Here is a 27,369-nt window from a genome sequence, read left to right on the forward strand (position 1 = left end):
TCAATTCTCATTAAATGTCATAAAATGCAATTTATATTTGTTACAATAGTGCACGCAAATATCAGGCCTTCATATTTTTATCATAGCTTAAACAATTTATAATATTTAGTTTTTGAGATAAACTAAGACTGCTATTTATCGGAGTTTTATTCGAAAGATATAGCAAAATTTAATAAATCTCATATAATATATCAACATGATACACGTATAAATACAATCCAGTTAATTTTCACCTAGTTTATTTTTCGTAGGTCTGTAGTGCCTGATCATTAACTCAGCTTCTAATAAATCTATAGACAAAAGAGGTCCCTAATCTGAAAAATTTATTAAAGTGAATAAATTGGGAATATAAATTATGTAAAAATTTAATCAACTTTTCTCATGAGTTAAGTACAATAAATTTTTATTTCTGGTGAATTTTACCACTTCAAATAATTAATCCGTTCTAATGTCATATTTTTCTGAAAAAATAATTTTAATATAGTTTGGCATTGATAATATGTTGAGACATTCTTTATTAAAATATCAAATTTTTTCTCATTACTTTTGGACATTACAAATTTGACCAAATTATCCAAGAAAATTTTATTATATTTAGCTTTAAAAGTACGGAATTAGCTTAATTTTATATAAAGAAATCCTAAGCTTCCATCAACTTAATTTAAGCTATAATATTGTGTCAATTAATCTAATAAAAATTATAAATATTCAGATAATTTGTCTCTAATTCTAATCTATAGATAAGCATATATAATATTTTCATGGGGGGGGGGGGGGGGGTATTTAACTTTTCCTCCCATAAATTTATGCATTTGCAGATCGGATTATATTAATTTTGGTTTTTCACTTTTTTTCTCAAAAATTTTTATTATAGTCATTATTGCAAAAAATTCATGTTGTTAAAAGTTACTAGTTATATCTTTGATAGGTAACTAGTTACATTATTTCAAATGTTACTAGTTATAGTTAAATCTCAAAAACTTAATACATTGAAAGTTACTTTGTAAATAATTTATATAAACTATCATTTTTAATAATTTTTTTTATATATGCTATGTCGAAAATCTAAGTAAATAAATTTTGAAGAAAAAAATAACAAGCTATTTTTAGTGTAAAAATAAAATATGTTCTAAATCATTTTTCATTATTTACAAAAATTTATTTTTTTAAAAAAATAATAGAAATTAATAAATTTGAATAAAATTTATTTGGGTAATTTTTATGAAAAAACTAGTAAGTGATATTAAAGTATGTTGTTATAATTGGTGTTTTCTTTATTTTGTTGTGTATATTTTATCTTTACTATAATTTTTTTATTACGGGCAATAATATGCTTTGTAACATCTGTAAGTTTTTTTGACTTTGGATTGTAAGACTCAGGATGAGACATATTGTTTTTATTTTAGAGAATCATTTTTTATTTATTTAATTATAAGATATAAAAAGGCCGTTTTTTAGGCAGAATGTTTTTTTTCTTTTTTTTATTTCAATATAATAAAAATTATTATTTAATGTATTGGAGTTATTCTAGTGGCACAAGCAATATTCGGTGCCGTGACCAAAGTAAAATTTTATTCTTATATTTATTTAGGTTTAAAAAAAACTTAACATTTGTTAAGGGCACAGTGGGTTAGTCGTGAAGTGAAATAGTTGTGAAAGGCACAGGGGAAGTTCTGTGGAGTTAAATATTGTTATAAAAGGCACAGGGAAAATTCTGTAGAGTGAAATAATTGTTGTTAAAGGCACAGGGGAATTCCGTGGTGTGAAATATTTGTTGAAGGCACATGGGTTCTGTTGAGTAATATAGTTTTTTTTAGGGGGGGAGGGGATACGGTGGAGTACTGTGGTTATTGTAAGTGATAGTGAAAAATTGTAAAGTTGGTAATAAGGTGTTTTATGTACTGTTGCATCATTTCTGTGTGGATTTTATTAATTATTTCATATTGTTTAAGTTGCAAATTGTTAAAATATTTTTAGTTAATTATTATTTTTTTATAGATAATATTTTGAGTTATATCGTTTTTTTGTTAGAATATTTGGTATATATTGATTAATTTAGAGATAAACTAAAGCGAAATTTTTTTTTCTCATTCATTTTATTTAATTATTTTTGTTAGTCAAATGAAGTATTAAATTAATTAAATATGTGGAGATACAGTATAATATGCTGGGGCCATTGGTGATATTGCTGATTTAGTTGGGAAGTTTATATTTCGGCAGAATAGGAGTATTAGGAAAGGGTGGACGTTGGTGATTAAAGGGCACAACGGTGAGGAGGATAGATATGGAAGGGTAACGTGTTTGACTGTGCAGGAGATGTTGCTGGGGTGGGCAAGTAATGTTGGGAATCGTTAAGATAGGAGGGAAGAATGGAGATATATCGGGTTGCATCTGAAGGGTCGAGGAATAGAAAAATTATGTGTTATAGATGTGTGATAAGTGGGCAGAGCGCCGAAGACTGTAGGGATATTAATTGTTTTGAGTATGGCCATAATGGTCATACTTCGACGTTTTGTACTAGTAAGCATATCAGCATAGGGTGGCCGTGAGAATGGCCTATGGTGTTTGAGGGGCTGGTTGAGGAGTACCAGCGTGTGATTTGGAAGTTTTTCTGAGGAAATGGCCCAATGTGTATTTGTGGGTCGGTTGAGGAAAATGGCTCAATGGATTTTGGTGGCCGGTTGAAAAAAATTGCCCAATATGTGGTATGGAGGGCAGTTGATGAGTACCAGCGTGTGATATGGGAGTTTTATTTTTTTGCTGAGGAAATGGCTCAATGTGTTGTGGAAGTCGGTTGAGTATCCCAGTGTGTACCAACGTGTTGATATGAGAGGTTTAGGCTGGGGTAAATAGCCCCATGTGATCTGGGTAGTGGTGATCGAAAAAATAGGTAGAATGTTATGCTGCATCAGATTTCCGGATGGGAAATAGACATGTTGACCAGCTGAGAAGGGAGATCGAACCAGGGCGGTTGAGGTCAGGAAGTGGGGGACGGAGATGAAAGGGCAATATTCTCCAATATGTATTGTTTCTCAATAGGTGATATCTAAACGGGTATCTTTTTATCATTATTGAAGTTAATTTTTATGTAAATATATACTTTCGCAAATTAATTAAATCTTATAGTATTCGCAAATATTAGTGCTGACGAACGCATTCGTTAACAATGTTCTTTTTTTTTGAAAAAAATAATGAACGGCGTTCTTACTTTTTTGACGAACACATTCGCATAAAACGTCATCCAATTTTAAAAACACTTTATTTTTAATTTATTAATCCGAATTTTTTTATATTTTTTAATTAGCTTTTTTTCATATTTCAGTTTTTTAACAAGCCAATTATAGTTTATTAATTTGAATATTATTGTTTATATTTTAATAGATTCGCATAAGCATGGATATTATTATTTTATCATCATCTGTTTCTGAAAAAAAATCAGATGAATTAACATTATCATGGCCCAAATATGATAAATATATTACAACAGTAACATCCTATATTGAAGGAACTAATTCAATCTTACCAAATGTAAAATGTGCCCAAAAAGTAATATATCAGTTTCAAAATCTTCAAGTTCCAATTTAAAACGACTTTTGTTAATATTAATTATTTTATTAATATAACTAAGTAGCCAGTTAATAATTTTTTTTTGATTGTTCTAAGTATAAATCATTAAATTTTATATATTATATACATGGATAGAAAATGGTTGATATTATTTAGAATTTATTTTAATGTGATTTTTTAAAATTATAATCTAATCACTATTATTTTAATCAAGGATTTTATATTTTATTTGTTAAACACAATTTGAAGTATAAATTTATATATAGAGATAAATATATAAAAGTTTTAATATAAAAATCATTTCCTTGAATCTACTATACCTTGGGTTTTTATTTACAATATAAAAATTTTATAAATGATAAATGATAAATTTAATATTTTTATAAAAATATTTAATATATAACTAGGAAGTAGAGGATGAATTGGAGGAGGATAACTTATCGCAATTTTTTGAAGCAAAGGACAAAACAAATGTTTTTAATAAAGACCCCTCGTTAAAAAAGTTGTTTATTAAGTGTAATACAGCAATCCCCTCATCTGCCCCTGTAAAACGCATTTTTAGTATATCTAATGCCATATTAACTGCCAAGCGTTCCTATCTGATGAAAAAATAAGCAATATTTATAAAAAAAATATCTTTTTATCATAAATATTATCAAAATAAAATTATAATATTTTTTAACATGACTAATATATTGTGTTAAAAAATATAAGTCACTTATTTATATTAAATTAAATTTTAAAAAAAATTTATCATAAAATTTTGAACGAACGTGAACGCGTTCCTTTTATTTTAACGTTGAACGCGAACTCAATGTTTACAGCACTAGCAAATATGCATCTTATATTTATTTTGAAGAATATGTTGTTTTTTTAGAAACGTAATGAAATCTAAGACTCGAGTAATGAAAGAAAAAAAAATTATATATTCAAAAACCTGTATCGAAATATTATTCTTTTGTAAATGTATTGGGGGAAGGGGAGTAAAATTTTGAAGTTTATTCGTCACGAAAGCTGGAGCAAGTATGAGTTTTTTTTATACTTTTTTTTAAAAAAAAAGTTTTTTGTAAAAAGGAAAAAATAATAAGATATATAAAATGATTTAAGGTAAACTTAATTGATATATATTATATATAAAGCATCAAAGAATTGTGTAAGATCATTTACTTTTTTAAAGTTGATATTAATAATATTTCTAACATACAGGTAAAATGTGAATAAAGGCCGTAAGCGAATAAGAATTGAATTAGATTTTTGAAAAAGGGAAAATTTTGTATTAAAGTTTTGTTTTTTTTAAAGTAATTGAGAAAAATGTGATTCACGATAGAGGAGTGTTAAGATTGGAAAGGGAATGGGAATAGTTTTATAATTGCGTTTGGTAAACCAAAGTTTTTATATGAGAAGTAGAAATTGTTATTGGTAAAAATTATTTTTTTAAAAATTTTTTTGTGGTGCTCTTGATCATATATTTGGAGTTTTTGTTAAGTATTTTTACGATGTATTATAATAATTAAATTTCCTAATATAATGATGGGGTTTAAAATAAGGTTCATTATATTTCTATGATTTGATAAGGGAGGTTTCGAGGTAAAATGCTAAATACCGTTGACTTATAGAAGAAGAAAAAGGATTATGGAAATATGCTGACCAAAAGACGAGAGTGGTCCACTGAAAACAACTACTATGGCGAAACATATGGTAGGGAGTAATGTAGCAACAGCAGGGGAAATTCGGTCGTTTGTAAGGGGGGAGATGTTATAATTGGTGTTTTCTTTATTTTGTTGCATATATTTTTATCTATATTATAATTTTTTAAACTTTGTAAGTTGTAACATCGGCGCGTTTTTTTTTTACTTTGTTCGACTTTGGATTGTGAGACTCAATATGAGTCATATTATTTTTATTTTAGAGAATTAATTTTTCTTTATTTAATTATAAGATATAAAAAGGCCGTTTTTTTAGGCAGAATATGTTATTTTCCTTTTTTTGTTAAAAATATGATTTAATTTTAAAAAAACTGTCTTAAAAACTACCATATAATTATTTGTATTGAAATAACATATAATATATAATTGTACCAAAAAAAATAAATAACATTTTAATATTATAATTACACCCAAAAATATATATATTTTAAAAAAAATTTTATTACCACTCCTTTTCATATTTACGAATTTCGGAAAAAAAATTATGCTCTATGTAAAATTAACTAATATAAAAATAAATTAAATATAGTGTAAATTTATAATATATTTATTTATAATCAAAATTAACCTTTAAAAGAATTTATAAATTATTATCATCAACATCCGCGTCTTTCATTAAGAACATATTTAGCTTTACTAAATAAACTCTCCAAAAAAGTGCTTGATGGCAAACGCCTTATATATTTTTATTTATATAATTAAATTATCATATGAATTAAAAAAATCATTAATAAGCATTTGTATATAGTTGATTCTCCAGGTTTTCCAAATGGGTAATGAATAAAAATTTATTTTTTAAATAAAGTATACGGCAGTATTATAACGTAACTTGTTAATTATATAATTATTGTTTACACAAAAATGCCAATATTCTTTATATCAATGTAAGTTATATTAATAGTAAAAAGAAATTCGTATCCACTACCTTCGGAAATGGAGAAGAGTAGAGAATGGTCTTCTGGGTGGCTCCTCGATTTAAGGAATGCAACGGAGTTGCCAACTAGAGGTTTATCCCAATCCTTCTGTAATGCCGACGATGGAGGATCGACTAATGAGTTCCATAGATCAATTGCCTGAAGGGGTCAGGATGTTTAGTTAGTGTTTGAATGATAAGCTCACAGGACAAGCGAAAGGATATGAACGCACTAACAGAAAGTAGGGAAGGTGACCTTATACCAATACCGCCAGATTTGGTTGAGAAGCCTGTAGCCATGATAATTTCCCAAATTTAAGATTGAGTATATCTTCTGTTAGGTGTTTAATCTCCAGTTCATGTGAAGCGAGGTTGACGTCATATTTGAAAGATCCGAGACGCTCGGAGTGTATATAAAATTCTTGGAATTAAAAGGTAGTTCTTTAATAAGAAGAAAGCTTGAGCTGTTAGGCGAGATAGTGTATAGCGCATAAGAGATATCTCTCGTAGAATGTCGGCAAAGAACTTGATAAAGGACTCGTTTTTACCTACTGGAGATCCGAGATGTGTTAAAGCACTCAATGGTGAATGATTGAACATAGTATCGTGGTTAAGGTCGATGATTCCAAGAGGACAATATTCGCTTTTGTCTTAATTAACTCTTCTCGCTAGATTTTATTATTTGGATTGCCTTCATAACTTCAGTCGGTGGGCCGCCTAGTATACCATTGTCGATAAACCAGTTATGAAGATTTAGCTTGCATTGGTCATTAATGTCTCGTATTAGATTATTAATGCCCAGACAGAACAAAAAGGAACCCAGAGAGTCTCCTTGTTGTATACCATCGCTATAAGGAATCAATCTATCTCCGAATTGAAGATGTGAGGGATTAGCATAACAATCGAAGATAAATTGTGTGTATTCTGGGTAGAGGGTGAGGATAGGATTTAAAAAGCTCCACGCCTTAGAGAGTTAAAGGCGTTCGAGAAGTCTATTTTGACTAGGATATCGTTGGTGGGATCCGTTTGTAGATACATCCGGGTCATATGAAGGGATACCTCACCTCCACCTTTTACGTTGACCCCTAATTGATTCGGGCAAAGGTGATTGGATATTGTTAACAATAATCTGCTAACTACAAGTTTGGCAGTTAATCGGCGCCAAGTGGTTCCAATAGCGATTGGGCGAATATTTTTATTGGGTTTATGGAGAAGATTTTGGCGAATTAATATGAAGCCAATTAAATTTAAATTGTGGGTGAATATTTTTTCTATTCATATTCCTACGGATAATAAATTACTATTTATTCGATTCGTTTTCTAAAATTAAAATAATTTATGATAGTCTTGTCATAATATTTTTATTTCACCACTAATTGTAAACAGAAAAATTTATTATAATAATCATAATAAAGAACATGCGATCAAGTTATTAACGAATAAAAATGCATAATATAATTTTAAATAAGCTAATTTTCAAGTTAGAGTTTTTGTTATTATTATTTTTTTTGTAAGAGATGCGTTTTTTTACAAACAAATTAGTTAAACTAATAAAGCCTTTTATAAGCATTTGGTACATAACCTTGTTAATTCCCCCTGTGAGATTGGTAGGTTATCAATCAATTAATTATAAAACATTATTTATAACGAATAATTTGAATGTTCTATCAAATTATTTGATTCGAATAAATATATTATTCAAAATTCGTCGAATATTCGTATTAGTTACTTTTCGATTTGACTCAAACGAATCTAATATTCAATTAGCTTTTGAATACGCCTAATCTAAATCTTAGCTTTCTTAAACTAAAAAAACCTTCTACAGGAGCGCGTTATGTAGAGTAGATATATGTACCCCTTTGATGTAAATATTGCCTAAGGGAATTTTTTACTCAATTCTAAAAAATAAGAGGTTGTTATTATTCACTTCACAAAGCAGGGACATAACACAGATCCGGCCATGTGGATAAAATTTCATAGTGTTCTTAATTATATAAAGGGCTTTGTCATGTCCATCACTTCCATTTTGTAAGGGTCAGACTTGATTTTTCCCGAGCTTCGGCTAGGTATCCTTAGGCTTATTTCTATTACATTGTTTTTAATATTTTGTATTTATGAGTAAAAACATAAACAAACAAAACGATGGGTTAAAAGATATATTGCAGCTATTGATTTTTTATAAAGAGAAAAAGACTAGTATAGTATCACATTTTATTTTAAGAATTAAAGATTGGTGAATGCCTCTTGCCCATAAAAAGGTGGCATGTCGTAGCCTTGCATAATTTTTAATAGATAATTATAACGCAACCGTCATGTTGATTGGTCGGAATCAATTAAAAGTAATAAATAATATGATTATTATTTTATGTAATAAATATATGATTTTTCTGATGATGAAAAATTCATATTTATTATTAAATTACATTATAAAATTTATATAAAAATTCTAAATTATTATGTAATTATCTTGGGAATAAAAAATTTTAATTGAAAATAATTCTTGTAGTTTAATTTATATATTAAGATAGTAAGAAGTGTTATATACAGATATACAGGAGTAGCATAGGCGTAGCCAGTATTTTCCTAATGGGGGGGGGGATTTACAAAATTTCTGGGGGCTTCGCCCTCAGACCCCATTTTGAGAAGGTCTTTGGTCCGCTTTTTCCCGGCCTTCGGCCGGGTTACCTTAGTATATATATAGTCATAAAATATTTTTACAAGATAGGAGATTAATTTTAATAAAAAAAAAAATAAGCCTGGAACAAATATGAAATATATTTTTATTATTAGTTTATATAAAATATAATTAATTACTTGTATATACAATAATATAAAGGCATGGAAATAATTTATTCCAACCAAACAAGTATAAGAAATTTATTTATAAAAAGTAAATAAACATATAGTTGATATTCCTCTATTTATAGAATTGGTTACAAAATACTAGGTAAATTTTCACTTTTACAGACATATTTGACAGTTAGAGAATATATTACAGTTAATATTATAACAAATTTTACTAGTAATGCTCATGATAATAAATATAGCAACTATTTGCATGCAATTGTTTAACGCCATTTATTTATTTTAAGTAAAATTATGATATTACAAATTAATCTTCAGATTATTCATCCCACAATTTCTTTAAAAGATATTTTCTGATGTCCTTATCAATATTTTATAGTTTTCTGTAAAATATATAATTCGCTATATTGGTAAAAATTATTTGATTATCATATGATAATTACGTGATACGTGATATAGAACGTTTTCGCCCTCTAGTTGTGGATACAACAGAGCTACGTTAGGTTTTCCTCATAATCCAACTGGACAAATTAAAAAGGGGATAAAAATGAGGAGCCCTTCACATGTTTGTGGGCAAGCCGCACGTACTTGTACGCGTAGTAGTCCAAGGACTATTACTTAAACCTATGGGCTGATGAGGAATGGACAAAATAAGCACAGCCCACACCCATAAGATGCTTATATACATAATAGATTTTAAAGGCAAAGGGGGACCTAACTTTAAGATGAGAAAATTGATAGCAAATAATAGATGAAAGGAATGAGAAAATTGATAGCAAATAATAGATGAAAGGAAAAGTTCGATACAGAATAAGGAAGAGAGAAAGGGGAGCAAAAGTAAAATAAAGAAGATAAAACAAAAGTAAAAATAACCTGTGTCAGGGAGGAGTTTATGAGAGATTCAAATAATTTGATTTGATCTTCAACAGTTTATTTATTGATTTCTTATCTTTATTCAACCTTAAAAACTGATTCGTGTTAAGGTTTAAATCCATGATATCCTTCACTGCCCTATAAAACCATAAAGTTTTATATTTCCCATAGACTTTGCCGTTGAATGAGTATAAACAATTTATCACCTCCAGGACCAGGCTATTATTTGTGTGATTCCGCAGAATGTGTGCAAAAAAGGTAAGACGTTTCTTTTTCAAAGTCACTTGCACTAGAGTGTGACGTGACCTCCACCAAAGGTTAACATTAGTGATAATGCTGGGGTAAAAATACCATTTAATATCCTAAGACATTTGTTGACGAACACCTGTAATCTCCTGATCTCTGTTTTCGAAATCTCCCATATATCACCGCCGTAAAGGAGAATTGGGATGATGGTGGAATTGAAAATACGTAGCCTAGTGTAAACCGATATCTCCCTGGATTTACACAGTTTAAAATATTTGTAAAAAGCAGCCCTTGCGTTATGAATTCTAATTTTTAGTTCTTCGTGACAGCTACCCCTATTATCTATGTTTACCCCAAGATATTTATAGGAGGACACCACCTTGACCAACTTTCCCCCAAACATCCAATCAACCAAAGGGGGCGCATGAGATGATGGCATAATTAACGTCTTATCGAAGTTAATATCCAATCCAACCTTTAAGCTGAAGGAATTAAGTATCAATTATGGGCCTCCTCCAAGCTCTTGGCGATCATCACTAAGTCATCTGCATAACAAATCACCATATTTTCCAAAAACCATGGCTGATTAAATCCAAGTTCCAGAAGATTTGCGGCTCCCAGCGAATCAATAATTAATTTATTCATAACTATATTGAACAACAGCGGGGAGACGACACACCCTTGTTTTACTCCTTTTTTAGTCCTAAAGGGGGGGAGAAACTTTATTAATGATTTTAAACGAGGCGAAGAGATTACTATAATGTGTCTTAAGAATCCTAATGATATTTCCGAATGCCACATCCTTCTAGAATTGCCCACAAAGAATCATGAATAACACTGTCAAAAGCGCGCTTAAAATCGACGAAGATAAAGTAAAATGGTAATTTATATTTGTCACACTTCTGTATTAATATCTTTAATGCCAATATAGGTTCATTGATATTCCTGTTTGGGCGGTAGGCACAGATGTACTTGGACAGAAGATTAGGCGTCGTCGAAAGAATGCGGTTTTTTAGAAGAATCATGAAACTTAGACACGATGGATGTGAGAGCAATAGCTCTGTAATCCTTAAATTTAACAGGAATCGGGGTTTTGGGGAAGTTATAAAAAATTGTCATATTCCAGTCAGCTGGCATCTTCCCCGTAATCCAAATCCTATTGAACAATCCCAGCAAGAGCTGAGAAACCTCTGAGGGGTAGCTTTCAGATGTTCTCCTAAGATGTTATCCGGACCTGGGGATTTATTGTTCCCAAGTTTTTTAATGGCCTTAGTTATTTCCACCAGAGAAAAGTTAGCATCAGATGATACTGCGCTACGGCTAGAGAATGGAAATACGACTGGTCTCCTTGAATCAAAGATTTCCATGTAATGGTCCAACCATAGAACCATCTGTTCGTCCGGGTCGGTAATCAATTTATTATTGTCCAGTCTGATTGATGGGAGAGGCTTGATTACTCTTGCACTACAGAAAAGCTTGAGCTTTTTATAGGCATCAAAAGTTTTGTTTTCTCTCATGTCTCTGTCAATCTCGAAAGCTTTCTTTGCTATGTAGATCCTTCTGTCCCTCCTAAGGAGTCTATGGATTGTCGTCCAGAGGGCACCATCGCCTATATCAAGCGACCTGAGTTCAGCTATCAAAAGCACTGTGTCATCAGATAACCATTCATGCCTCGAGGGAGAACTATTGATGTTAGGAAGATCATTACAGGCTCCAAAAAGAATACTCTTAAAGGACGACCAACATGCCTCCGTAGAAACAGACTCCGGTGTAATTTCACGTGCTGTCATCCTGTCTCTTAAGTTTTGGCCTAATAGCAGCTTTACTTTCGTTGTAAATTTTTAGCATTAGTTGTCCAGGGAGAAAATCTGGGCTGATTATATATGGGGAGGCGTTGAGAGTTCCCCCATAAATTCTTTATGAGGAGGTTCGCTTTGATTAACTGTGATCTGAAATATTTATATTCCGCATTGCTTTTACATCAGTAAACCAACCATGAATGTTGGAAATGAAAAAGTCGATTTGAGAAGTAATATTGTTCCTCCTATAAGTAAAAGTATTACTTTCATTTAAGAAAAAAGTGTTCTCGATTTTGAGGGGACAACTCCAAAAGCTTTCTACTATCTCCGCAATTTGGTTGGGGAATGGCCGCATTCCCAATTACTCCATCATGTATGTAAAACTCCTCCTTCCCAATCCTGATATTCAAGTCCCCCAAAATTATCCAGTTGCGGCTCTTAGGAAGATAACATACAATGTTTTCAAGATGGTCTAAAAAGGAGAGCCTATCATCTCTGTTGGGGAAAGCATAAATGTTAATTAGGATCGTTCGTTTAAAATAGGTATTTAAATACAACAGGCAACACCTTTCGTAAATCGGGACAAATTTATCTACAAATTTATGCACTCTCTTACTAATTAGGAAGATTTTCCTTTTTACGTCGATTTTAACTTCTTGGATTCAAACAAATATACCGATATGGAGCATCCGATAGGTTTAAAGGGAAACTTACTCTTATCTTCGCTTAATATAAATGGCTTAAATAACAAGTTAACGGTTCTCCTTAGGCTAATGGCGGAGGAGAAAATGGATATAATAGCGATTCAAGAAACCCATTCTAAAGACAACAATATGGCCAACTTTAATAAATTTATACTATATAGTTCGGGCACTACCTTAAATGGTTGGTCAGGAGTTGCCTTCCTAATTAGTAAGAGAGTGCATAAATTTGTAGATAAATTTGTCCCCATTTCCGAAAGGTGTTGCCTGTTGTATTTAAATACCTATTTTAAACGAACGATCCTAATTGATAAAATAAGATATAATGTAAATCTACGACATATAATATTCCACTGTTTGTATCGTGCTTTAATTTTTTTAATTTAATTTATGATTTAATTTTATCAATAGTTTTATAATTATATTTTACTTTTATTAAGATAAATAAATTAAAATAACTCACATTATAAAAAATTATTTTTGATATATTATATTATTTAGTAATTTTATAGATCTATTATTAATAATTATAATACATTTCACTTTTGTCTTAAGACTTATCTTTGGCTTATTATTCCATTTCTTAAAAAACAATTTTGGTTCACTTTTTTTATATATAAATGCTTTTTCCCAAAAATGTATAAATTATGATGAAACTTTTACATTCTCCTTTCAAAATATTGTTTAAGATATATGCATACATTTTTAGGGGTCAGGGAGTAAGAGCGAGGACTACGGGGGATATTTTTTATTAACACAAAATGATACAAAAAGGATAAATTTCTGGGGGGGGGGGGGGATTTCCCCTTGCCCCTCCCCCCGGCTACGCCTACGAGGAGTAGAATAGTATTCATTTTGAACTTAGCGTAAATAAGCAAGAATTTTGTCTAGTACAATTTGAATAAATTGTTTTTTCAAAGGACATCAATAAAAATGCTTATAATTTATTTTGCCTTATCCAATTTTATTAAATTTAATAAGCGAATTTTTTCAATTGCATCAATAATCATTAAAAAATATTTTTAGACAAATATATACAGTTGTCTGCATTAGAATTTTTTCTTTTGATAATATAATTTATAGGCCTGCTGAGTAGATTAAATAATGTTCTCAGTAGCGTTCGCAGGAATTTGGTGTGGGGGGGATAATTAAAATTTTTTAAAATAAAATTATTGTTATTTAAAAATATCAAGCATAAATTTATTAGTACTAATAACTATTTCTAATATACAAATTTAAATTAATATGAATTATAAAAAATTAAATATATAAACCGATATATAAAAATAAATTTGATTTAAAAAATATTAAACGAATATAACCGGCGGCATATAAATACTTTAAATAAATCTGAAATATAACCAGGATATGATGACTATAAAATAAATAATCCTTAATAGAAATTTAAATTTTTTTGAGCTTTTAAAATTTATATATAAAGTATAAAAAATCGAAATGTTGGAAATATAAATAATTATTTATGTAAAAGAAAAATATATAAGACATTAAAAAATGATAGCACAAAAAATATTATAGAAACATTATATTTTTATAATGTAAAATCCAATCTTCGTTGGGAGGGAGCTAATTTTTCAATTATCTCATCCGTGTTTGGCGTCAAATGCCTATGAATATTCAAAAGGGCCAGACCATTCAACCTACATTCAGAAGTTGTACTTCTTAGGTACGTTTTTAATCTTCTTAAAGAAGAGAATGTTCTCGCATTAGTTGCAGTACTAATAGGAAGAGTTGCTAATATATATAATAATTTCAATATATTGGGAAAATAATCTAAAAGATGTTTGAAATGATGCAAAGCATCATAGCATTTTTTGGGACTATATCAACCATAGTTAAACTTTTATACCATAGTTGGCATTCAGCTAATAAAGCATCATGAGATACATTAATGTCTTCATGATAAAAATCTTCCAAATATTTTATTTTTTACTATCACCATCTGATAAAGGTTCAGAGGGCTTTTGCGAATGTAATATCTGCAGATTGATAAGTGTTTCTTGATAAATTAAAAACCTTTCATTTACTTGGGTTATAAATGTATCCAAAAGAGGTATAAAGACATTTATTTTATAATATTCTTCTATTGACCCTATATTAATATTTGGACGATAAGTTTGCCTTACTGTAAGTCGAGGGAGACAAATATTGAACTCGTATAGCTCTGCTTTTGATTCAACGTTAACATATAAAATATGAAATTCCTCATCAGCATTAGCTCTAATTTCTTTGAGTTCTAATAAAATTGTCTCTGCTATTCTCATCATCTCAATCAAATCAATATCAGGTTTTTGAAAAGTATTACATAAAATAGTTGTATAATTATTTAATTTATTATTACATTCTAATGCGAAAAAAAAATTTGGTATAAGTATTGAATCCAGTAACTTGCTTGCTTCTGAAGAAATATCTCTTTCAGACCATTGTGATATTTCTGTAAGAGCATTAATAATTGGCTCTTCTAACTCGATAAAAGTTACTGCTTGATGTCGAAGACTCCATCTTGTTGGACAAGCTTTTTGCAATTTTTTTCTCCTTGTTTGGCAAGGAGTTTCAGATATAATTCTGTTCAAAATATTTTGACGCTTGGAGTATCTAAACATCTCATAGATGCTAGATATTTTACCTGATATAAATATAAAAAATTTAATTTTAATAATTAAAAACCTAAGCAATTTGATATCAATGGTAAAGAACATGAATCCGATATTGCTAAGTTGAGTGAATGGGCAGCACAGTGGACATATATAGCTGTTGGGCAGCCCATTGAATTGTCCACTCATTGCACGTGCTCCATCATACCCTTGCCCACGTATCATATTTATATTTAGCTATATTTTTTAAAATAATTATATATTAAGATTAATTATTACTTTTAATTTTTCAAGATTCACAAATATTACATCAGCTAAAGCAGACCCAGTCATGCTTGAAACAGGAATAATTTGGAGAAACATTTCCTTGATAATGTTTTTATGAGTATCTACATATCGCGCACACAACGACATCTGCTCAATGCAATGTCCGTGGTCTCATCTGCCAAAATTGAGAAGCATGGGGCAGAATTGATTTCAAAATCAATTTTTATAAAATTTGTTGCAAATATAAATTATCTCATTTTATATCCTAGGGCTGAGATAAGTAGCATTTTTATTGGTACTAATGAGCCTCTCCATTAATACAGGATCTCCTAATGCTTTAAATTTTAAAAGTCCACGGAAATTACCTTCGTTATCATTATTATTAAAATTTAAGCTTCCTGAATCCTTGTGGCCACGTAGTGCTAGGCCTTGCAAGCCACAATATAAAATAGCCTCAATAGTTAGTTTTCTTGCCTCTATTCTCTTTTGCAATTTTAACCGTATTTTTATCAATTATTGATGAAATGGGAATCATATCCCCCTATTGAATTGATTCTTTTGAGGAAATCATCAGTTCACAGCTTTTGTTTATTAAATTATCATACTCTACTTTTTTGCTTTTTGGCATGATTTTCACCTTCAGCGTTTTTTAAAAAAAGTTTAATATCCATGACTAGAAATTTGAAAATTATAATACCGGGAAATTTAAAAATAATAGATAAATATTACGCCACAAGGAAAACTTGAAAATGAAATTAATTGATAAAGTAAATTAGTAAATGAAAAAGGTAATAATATAAAAATTTAAAAAGAAATAGATATGAATAATTATAATAAAATATAAAAAATAATATTTTTGAAAAATATGTCCTGCATCTGCATTTTGGCTTGGGGGGGGGGGGCGAGTTGTCCCCCTGCCCCCCCCCGCTGCGTACGCCAATGAATGTTCTATTTGAAAAATTAGTTCTTTTAAAAAACTCATAAAAATAATATATTTTATTGTTATATTTTCTATGAATAAAATATAAATAAACTAGAGTTTATTTACTGCCTGATATTATATGTAAAACTTACAGTAAAATGAATAATTAATTTTTTTTTAATATAGCGAAGAGCTTTTGTAACAGTTATATGTTTAGAATAACGGTAACGTAACGATTAATTTTTTTGATATAAAAGAATAATTAATATAACCGTTATGTTTTTGCTTGAGTAAGAGTGACCGGTACACTTTTACATAGACATGCCTAACCCAGAATATATAATTGCTATGAAAAGTCAGCATTGGACGTAAGCAAGATATACTTAATCAAAATTTTTGATTAGCGAAATAAAAATTTTCGCAACCCTACCATCCTCGATAAAATATGTTCAAGCTACCGAGCTACACTGATGGTTGCTGATTTCATTTCTCCCTATTAAGATAATGAAGATTGACATCAAAAAATTTCGACCAGCTAAAATATCATCTGATTAATATTATTAAGATTCGGTCAAAATATGAAAGTTAAATATTTATGCACCTGCGGTATCTATTTGCCTTTAGTAAATTTATATTTTTGTCGACACTGTGCTAAAATAAGATGCCGAAATTGTGTGAAATATGAGGTGTAATTATATTTAATTTTTTTATTTTACATGTAAAACAGATTGATTCATATTATTGTCCCCATTGTTTAGAAAATGTGCCATCTACAGAAGCTAAGATTAAAAATAATATGTATCTAATAAAAAAAAAAATTTTATAGTTTTTTTAAATTAGGTGCTCAAATTGTTACCAATGCCCATTATGCTTTAGTATTTTAGTTACTAAAGGATCAGTCAAACCCTTGTCTTCTGATTTATCAAATCAAATATCAACTGAAAATTTACATAAATTTTATTATTTACACTGTGAAGCATGTTATTGGAGTAACAAAAATCAGCAAATTAGTAAAATAATGACTAGTGATGCTTCTTCCTTATCAAATGATTCTGAAAACTTTAATGAACTTATTGCTAAAAAAGTTTGTTTATATTTTTTTTTATTTTAGCTTTTACTTTTAAAGACTGAAGAACTTATCAATTATTATCAAACTATGAATTTAAAAAATAATATTTATTATGAAAATAATTTCAAAAGATCAAGATTTTATATGGTAAATTGATATATACAATTTTAACCTTGTTCAGTCTGATTTTTTGAAAGGCACAGTAAGCACAGTACCTAATAGGCAAATTATTTTTATTAAAACTAATTGTTTATTAAATTTTATAGAGAAATTGATATTTCAAAGGCATGTGATATATTTGAACCAGAATATGGCACTCTAATAAATAATAAATTTCCTGATAATGTATCATCATTAAATGCATGTAAATATTTTTTATATTAAATTATAAATTATTTTTTTATATTTTTAAGTATCTAGTTTAGAACAAAGATATAAAAATATTACAACACAGCCTACAACAATTGATAAATTATCTCCTTCAAGAATTCATTTTCAAACCAAACTTACAATAAGATGCAATGTTATTTTAAATAAATGAGCTTCTTAATATTGCTATCTTCCAAATGTTTTTTATTTCAATTATTGTGCTTCAGAATATAAATATCAGGGATGTATACTCTTTGACAAAAAAAAGGTTCCAGGTGCAGGAATAAAATTTAAAAAAAGGGTTTAGAGAACATAAAAAATATTGACTCAATTATTTATATTTTATACTCTATATAAGTTAAAAATTATTTTATATTGATTTTATTTAATCACACAATCATAACATCTTCATCTTTGAGATTTACATATATCTGACAATATGTATCTCAAAGAAACAATGCACATTATGCTGGCCTAAAATAAATATCCACCTTATTAATACATTATGAATTATTTATTTGTGGCTGGTGACAATTCTAGATAGGAAATATTGTTTTAAATATATTGAAGAATTCTTTTCCAGGATTTTAAATATTTTCTTCCTTATCAATTCTCATAACCTGTGAGAACTTTTTGATTAAAGATCTAGTAAGAATTTGTGGTTCCTCCTTTATGTTAATTTTCTTTTCATCTAAAAGTAAATTTTTAAAATCATCAACAGTTTTATCATTATTATCAGTACAGCATTAGATGGGGGTAGTAGCCTCTAGTATGTTGTAAAGAATTGAGTATTGCTTATGCCATAATCTTTAAGATGGCCTTCAGCCATCTGTTTTTGATGAATATAGAATCTGGTCTAAATATATAGACATATATTACACTGTTTTGCAAATAGTTTTGCTCTTGAAATTTCATGTTTTCCATTATATTATATGAAAAAGAACTAGTTAATTTTTCTAAATCTAATCAGCATCTAACCCATATGCCATAAAAATCAGATACACACAATTGTTCTGATTGCAATCTTAATGTTATTTTTAAAGGTTCCAATACAACAGCAAGGTCCTTTATTTGATTCTCATATACAGATACAACTTTACATGTACCTATAAAATCTATACAGAAATCTCCAAAATTGCTGTTAGCCTTTTCATTGTTTTTAATATTAGTTCTTAAATATTTTACAACCCCTTGTTTTATCAATAATAGTTTTAATGTGATTAATTTTTGGACATTATAGCTAGGATGCACACGTGATGTTATATATTTTAATGGATAAATCCTATATTATCTCCTATAGACTAATTGAACCTTCATTGTCCTAATAATTATATCACCCATCTCTAAAACAAGATAAGCCACCTATTCCTATATAACATAAAGTATCATTTATAATAAAATACTAAAAACAAGAAAATTTTGAAAATGCAAAGAAAAAAGTTTATTTTTCATGAATTTAAAAAAAATTTCTAATTTATTTTGACACCTACAACTAGTGTTGTTAATTGACTAAATTTAGTCGACCTTATAAACCACTAACTAATAGTTATAGTTGAAAAATTCGTCTAAAAACTTTAGCCATTAAATTAGTCGACTAAGACTAAAATCTTTAATTAAATATATAAAATCTAACCATTTTTTTATTAATGAAATAATAATTTTAAAAAAATATTAGATTTGATGCCAGCTAGGCGCTAAAAATAAACAAATTAAAATAAATAAGAAATATAATAGAAATAAAATTATTAGCAAATTCCCAAATTAGTCGATTTCCTTGTTTAGTGGGAAGAACTCAACCAATCAACATTACCTGGAACCCTCCACTTTTAAAAAGGGTCCGAGTTTGGGTCCATTGTAAATACGGAAGGTCCAAGTTTACCCTGATATAAAAATCACTTATATAAATTGAAGTTCTCTAAAATTTATAAATATTTAAAAAATTATTAGGAATGCCAACATTTTATTATCAAGCCAGAACTTAAGCCTGGCACTATTCAATTTAAAGTTGATCAAATGGCCATGTAACAATTTATATTTAATCAGTAAATATATTATTTTAGCTATTACCTTCCTGAATTGACAATTCTCAAAGCTCCTCACAAATTGCATCAAGATGAAGTTTAATAAGAATACGAAATGTTAATTATATTTTTGCTTTAAGGGAGAAATATATACCACAAACCCTGAAAATTTAATAATAATGATTAAAAATTCTTCTCTCTATAAAAGAGAGATTTGCTTGTCAAATATTGATGATACTAAAAATGTAACCATTCTTGATAAAGTTAAGAAAGTTATTAAGAGATATGGCATGGAAGGTGGTTTAGAAGAAAGATTATTTTCTTCCAATTATTTTAATAAATTTTTTCAATCTAATATGAAGGTAAAAAAATTTATTCTCAGAAAATCTATTTGCATAAAAATAGCTTATAATCCCCTATGATATGCAACCATTTGTTGTTGATAAATTGACACTTGATATTGAGGAAGCTTGTCAACGCATTCAAAAAATAAATTTAGAGCTTTACTTCCAAATACAAAATAAAACCCTTCCAAACAAGATGTAAGCAACAATAAACTTCACAATAAATATAATAATAATTTTTAGAGTATTATATAAAGAATTGAATAAAATTATGTTACAATTGAAAATATCAAATATAGATTTAGACAACCAAGTAAAATTGTTATACATAAATATATTTTCTATTAATATTTCAGATATTATTGATGGATAATGAAGGTGGCAAAATTAAAAATGTATGCTGCCATTTAATACTGAGTCATAATTATTCCAATCCAACCTTACTTTCTACCACCAATGTAGATGAAATAGCCAAAGTGAATAGAGATTTAGATCATAAAGAAATAACATTGCATCACATTGTGAAAATCGAATTTTAATTTTAAAATATGCATAAATGTCTGATATTATAACACAGCTTGTAATAATTTATAATATTTTAATAATCATTAGGCAAATCATTCTTCTTCTTAAAAATTGATAAGGTGTTAAAATTATTTTGATAACTTATCATATCCCTGCCGCCAATTTATCTGACCAAACTCGTGATGGTCGGATTCAGGCTAACATTTTCTCTCAGTTAGATTTAAACCTTAATTTTAAAATTGGTTTGATCAAATTAGATTCAGATCTCAAAAAAAATTATTTTGAATTTATGATATTTCAAATTTCCATGTAATGACATGCTTTTTTAACTGTCCAATATAAAATAAATCGGATCGATCTATTTTTAAATTAACGGGTTGGATCTGACTTGGATATTTGAAATTCATATTGGATCGGATAAGTCAGACAAAAAATTTTTTTTCGAATGGGTTGATACTTTGATGAATGGCTCTAACATTTATAATTTGATTTAAACATGTACTACTATGGGATTTTCATCAATTATATAATGAACTGTAGAAATTTTAACTGTAACTATACCCACTAAACAATAATCTGGTTGTAAAAAGAATTATATTTATAAAAAGTTTGTAAAAATGTGTATCTCTTTTATAAAATAAAGGAGGAAAGTGATTACTGAAAAAAACTAGATAAGCACGTTTGTTTTTTTTTGACTTACTTTTACAGCACCAATATTCAAATACACCCAAGGATCATAATACCTTTAAATTTATAATTTATTTAAATGAAATTATAAAACCCAATATATTATAAGAATATGTAAAATAAAACTTAATTTTATACACAATACATAAAAGGTAAACGAGAAAGTTTTTTGATGTAAAGTAAAAATATTATTTTGATTTTACAAAATATAATTAATTTTCAACATAATGATAGTCATTTATGAAATCTTAATTTTCATTAAGTGTTTGCGAGTAATAATTGTTACACAAACCTATATAAAAAATAATAATTTATCGTGAATTATAAACTTAATTTTTCGATTCTTAAAAAACATCTTAAAAATTGCATATCGTATTTATAATGGTTAAATAGGATTTAAAGGTTGTTGATGCTGGTTTTGACTTTTCGGAGGGCATAAAATTTCAAAGGCTTCTTCCTGATTGTTGACATCTTTAGTAAATAATTTTTTTAAATTAAATGTATTTTAAATTAAAAAAAATGGAGTGATCATCTTGCGTGATATCTAAAAAACGATCTACAATAATTTAATAATAATTAAAGAACTCCAATTAGATTCCTATTCACAATATCGCTTAAAAAATCGAAAATTTGTAGGCGTTTAACGTACCCTTGATAATTTTTGGTATAAGTTTTTTAGCCATAATAACATCAAAATAATTATTTTTTTAATATCACTATATTAGTACATACTGACTAGATACTTATTTAGTGAATCTATTGTTATTAATACTTTATAAATTATAATGATCAATATATGTAATTTATATTAACGCATTGAGATAAAAGACTAGAGGATTCAATTGAATCATGAGAGGAAACCTCTGAGTTAAGAGTTCTATTAGAAAGTAAAATAATACTTCACAAATAGCTCAAAATTCTCATAAATGATAGGATACGATAAAACGCCTAAAAATTTATAAAATGCATTAGATAAATTTAAAAACTATAGAATACAATATTATTATACAATGGTAGTTTTTTATTAATTTTTTTTTGAACAGGGTTTACTCCACCATTTAGGTCAGATATGAAGTTTTACCATCATATGTCTGGCTTATTACATTCGATGAATTAATACTTAATTCACCAAGTTGCTCTAAAATACAAATAATTATGCTTTCAGCAGAAAGCCATTGTAAATTAATGATTCCTATTAAATTTCTCCACAAAAAATATAATGAATAATAATGCTCAGGTTTATTTTGCCTCATTACCCTTAAAAAAGGCATCTCACCCTTTTTATATTTTTCCGATATATATTCCAGCATCATATCTGCCATATAGATTATACTTCATTTTGAATTTGGGGTGATGTATATTGGTTCAAGAAATTATGTTTTCATCTTTTGCAGAATTCGTAATTTTTGGTGAACTAGCCTCACGCAAAGGAAGCTCCTGGAGGCTAAAGAAATAGCGTTAAATCAAATATTGATTTAAGATAATAAGAATATGGTTATTTGTTGGCTTAACAGAATTGTTATCTCAGTATTCTTATTTATATTAAGATTTTTATCATGATATATTATTGGATTTAAATGAGCTTTTGAGCTTTCATGTTATAGCAGTCCCTTCTTTGCAGCTAACGCTTTTTTTCCAATTGCTGAATCCCTTTTGTCAAAATTAATCATTTGAGGGATTAATGAGTGAATGGATATTTTATAAGAAACATTTTTATAGGTATGTCCTTGTTTATTCATTTGCATAAATTAAATAAATATTTCTAAAAATTTTGTTGTATTTTCATTTAGATTTAATTGTACGAATTAAAATTTAATAACTAATTTTTTTTTTTTAAATTTGGGGGCAGGAAAAATTTTTTGGGCCAAATATTTTTTCGAAGGACTAGGTTTAGGGGCTTTAAAAAATTTCTTTGAGGGTCTGCCACCACCCCCCCCATTCCGTAGCTACGGCCCTGCTCGGATTAGGACAAGCAATATTTTTATTTTATAAAAATCTTTAATTTATAATTTTTCAATTAAAATTTTCGGGCCAGGAAAGGTTAGGCTTAAAAAGAAAAATTTAGGCTGGGATTATAAATAAAAATTTGCCGTAATAATATAATTGCAGGGCTCTATTATGGATAAAAATATTTGATTTTTTAAAATTTGGAACCTGGAACTAAATATTGCGAAATGATTGAAAAAATTTCGGAATGTCCCAGAAAAAATATCTAAAAAGCAATTTTATTCTCATTTTATTTATTTATATTAATCATGTTATATTTAAATTATATTTATACAGAGTTGGGCAGTAGCACGAATATTTGTATTTGAACTATCGTGAAAACAATGAATAATTTTATATCTTTAATTAATTTCGTCAGTTTATATATCTTTTACAAATCAATAAAAATATATCAATTAATCATAATACACAATTAACAAATATTTTTGAATAACAATTAATCCTATTGCCTTTATTTTCAGGGTTAATTGATTCTATTACATCTATTCTCTCCTTTTTTAAGCTAAGAATTTGAAACGGTATAAATTGTTTTCTTATCCGTTTTGGATAAGAGCTATTTGTGCGGGTTGATTTGTACTATCGATTTCGATCTTTTCATTTATGAAGGTGTTTTTGGTTATTGAGTCTTGTATAGGATCAATGTCTTTGGCTAGCCAGGTTTTATAGGATCAATGTTTTGACTATAGAGTTTTGCATAGGATCAATTTCATCCATTCTGTAATAGAATCAATTAACCTAAAATAAAGGCAATATACCTAATTGATGTATTTATATTGATTTGTAAAAATATAAACTGACGAAATTAATTACAAATTATTTACTTTGTAATTACGGAAGACATGCAGAAATATCATACGATGATATAAATAAACTTTTAAAAAATTATCACTCGAAGAAAACTAATTTTATGCTAGAGAGATATTATTTTTTCAAAATGGAACTAGAAAAAAGAGAAAAGATTACAGAATATATAAATAAATTAAAGATAAAAGCAAATACGTGTGATTTAAAGAGATGTATAATACAGTAAGGGAAAAATTAGTGTCGGGAATTACGAATGAAAATATATTAATGTAGTTAATCAACACTTCGACTTGAAATGGGAAAAGATTGTTCAAATTGCTACCTCAATGGAGACAACGAAAATGATTTCGTATGCAAATTATCTACAGGAAAGGAGATAAATAAAATTTCAAAAACAGTGACAAGCGAGCAGTATGACAAGTATAAACCAGTATCAAAAATTATTTGTTATTGTTGTGGATTAGAAAACATAAAACCAAAGTGTCCAAATATAAATAAAATTTGTCATAATTGTGAGATAAAAGGTCATTTACAGAAAGTATGGAGAAGGAATCGTAGTAAGAAATATTCCAACGTTAGATGTCCCAAAAAGGGGCGAGAAAGTTTTGAGAATCGGGATTCTCCAGAGTAGGGATTCGAACCGAATCCAAATTCAGAGAAGAAAATCCGGGTTTTTGGAAAAATAAATCTGAACCCGAACCAAACCTGAACCCCATTTATAAAATATTCAAAATCTTCCAGGGTCGAAATGAACTCACGATGGAGGCAGGGGTATATTATGGAGATTAAGAACCATAATTTAAAAAAAATTAATTTTGTCTTTTTTACATATGGGGGACCAGGGTTATACTAAAACAAAATTATTGGCCCGAGAGAACGTTTGATGGCCTAATATTAACGAAGACATCGAAATAGACGGTAAGAATTGTGAATTATGTTAAACAAATAACCCTGGCTGTAAAACGATCATAGGGAAATGGCTTCCGCAAATAAACTATGGGAAATAATTTATTTAGATTTTGCCGAACCAATTAACGGAGATATATATCTAGTAATAATAGATAGTTTTAGTAAATGACCTGAAATACAAAAACTTTCGACAAATAATTTTATTGAAATGAGAATAATATTGTTAAGACTTTTTGCTATTTGTTACGGATAATGGGCCCCCATTTCAAAGTAGAGAATTCAGTATGTTTTGCAAACAATTAGCAATTAGAAATGTATATCCCCTTGCCACCCAAGAACCAAAGGAGAAGCGGAGCGGTTAATACAGATTTTTAAGAGTTTTTAAAAAATACATAATAATTATCTACATCTGTTTCTATGATATTTTATTTTCAAGATATCTTTTTTATTTCCTTGAAATATTACAGATTCTTTTTATATTTTTATTCAAAATCAATATTCACTTCTCCCATAGATTCTTGCATTAATGTGGTTGTTATTCCTTCTTTCCTATCTTAATATTTTAAAATTAATATTCATTATTTCATATTTGACAACAACAATTTTATAAATTATAGTTCATATTTATATATAGTTGTATTAAAATATCATCATCTTATTTTATAATGTAGAATAAAATATATTTGTTTATATTTCACTGCCCTTTGGACACAGTATATTGAGTATAAAAATAGTAATATTTGGGTAATTTCCATTTATTCATTTCTTTATTGTATTTATTAAATTTTTATAATGTCTCTTTGTAAGAATATTTAATATAGTCGTCAAAATATCATGTTTGTTACTATTTTCGATAAAAAATAATTCTAAACGATTTGAAAAATTGTTGGATAGTTTATCTGGTAGAATAAAGCATCGTTTAATGTCATTTATTTGGAATTTCTTTCAGCTTGTTGAACCAAACATATATATGGTACTTTATGTAATTCTGTTGGTTATTTTACTCATCTTACCATTTCCATTTGTTGGACACAAACAAATCCTTTATAGCAGTTGGGCGATAAAGCAATGATATCGAATTTTTGTGATTACGGGATCATCTCCACCTCCTCATCAACTTTATATTTTAATATGCTGAAGTAATAAATAAGCTATCTCATAAAAAATATATTGTATCTAAGATACTATTATATATATAACATATGCCCGGGCCGTATTTTAAATTTTTTAAATATACCTGGGGCCGGGCCGGGACCTGCCCAACTGAGTATATAAGAATAAGTATAAACATGAAAGGTGAATAAGTCTTTCTAGGGTCACTTGCAATTCAATAAAAATGAGATTTAATAATTATAAAAAACTAACAATGCACCATTTGATTTGTGGCATAAGATATTAGCTAATCCGTGCAGGCAAGTGAATGCTGAAATATTTTCACTCAAATTATGAGATAGATATTGATAAAATATTAATGACAAATCAACACCTGATGTTCATTTAATAAAATTCTTATTGATTAGTTTGGTTTTTTATATCATGTATCAATTTTTAAATAAATTACATATTTTATCATATGCAATAACAAATTTTTCTGCTTTCTCTAGAGAAGCATTGCGCTTCAAAGGCTTAAGGAGATATAGGACTCTCCCTTTATAAGCAAAAATGATTCAGAGAGAAAATAATTGATTTATGTAATAATAATAAAAAAAATTACCCAAAGGTTGAATAGAAGAACCTACACTTTCATCCTTAGGATTGCTATAAGCATCAAGCTTTCTTTCGTAATCCTCCATAAGAATCATAAACCCCTCTTGTTCTTTCTGCAGTTTGACCAAGGTTTCTTGTAATTCACGATTTTCCCACCTAAGGCGTTCATTCTCTTGCTTCAAATTGGCATATTGATAAAAATTGTGATGAAGTTTTTTTTAAAGGTAAAGCAATAATTTATTATTTTCAAAAAAATGTTAAGAATCTTTTTAGGCTTTAAAACCCTGGTAAGTCCATTGGTAGGCATAATTTTTTAATATAAGTTATGACTATAGTTATATCAAATATAATACTAACTTGTAAGCCAGTAACAGATTCCTTATCATATCCGACTTGCAATTGGCTCAAATCGATGCTATTGCTTAAACCATTTCCCAAATTAGCCGCAATATCAGCTTTAAATTGAAGAAATAAATTAAATATTTTACATAATATAACCAATAAAAAGTTATCAAA

At 28.3% G+C, this 27,369-nt stretch overlaps 2 protein-coding genes across 2 annotated transcripts in view; one reads left to right on the top strand and one right to left on the bottom strand.

The window, feature by feature from the left end:
- The first annotated feature begins 16,952 nt into the window (after nt 1-16,952).
- LOC135923305 (dynactin subunit 4-like) lies at nt 16,953-21,172 on the top strand. The gene is made up of 13 exons (XM_065457977.1): nt 16,953-17,097; nt 17,139-17,209; nt 17,252-17,495; nt 17,538-17,627; nt 17,662-17,702; nt 17,747-17,844; nt 17,894-18,003; nt 19,797-19,870; nt 19,910-19,967; nt 20,011-20,232; nt 20,276-20,412; nt 20,458-20,527; nt 20,571-21,172. Exons 1-13 carry the CDS (start codon nt 16,990-16,992, stop codon nt 20,751-20,753), a joined length of 1,506 nt encoding a protein of 501 aa, XP_065314049.1. The 5' UTR covers nt 16,953-16,989; the 3' UTR covers nt 20,754-21,172.
- A 353-nt stretch (nt 21,173-21,525) lies between these two features.
- Nucleotides 21,526-27,369, bottom strand: part of LOC135923228 (general vesicular transport factor p115-like) — a 28,927-nt gene continuing 23,083 nt past the window's right edge. Inside the window, exons 20-22 of the mRNA XM_065457869.1 lie at nt 27,211-27,308; nt 26,861-27,029; nt 21,526-21,897 (exon numbers count right to left, since the gene is read on the bottom strand). Of these exons, the coding sequence (XP_065313941.1) occupies nt 21,812-21,897; nt 26,861-27,029; nt 27,211-27,308 (353 nt within the window). The 3' untranslated portion in view covers nt 21,526-21,811. The remainder of the gene's footprint in view (nt 21,898-26,860; nt 27,030-27,210; nt 27,309-27,369) is intronic.

Source organism: Gordionus sp. m RMFG-2023, chromosome 2 (assembly GCF_954871325.1).
Source record: "Gordionus sp. m RMFG-2023 chromosome 2, tfGorSpeb1-WG-v2, whole genome shotgun sequence".
NCBI lineage: Eukaryota > Metazoa > Nematomorpha > Gordioida > Chordodea > Parachordodidae > Gordionus > Gordionus sp. m RMFG-2023.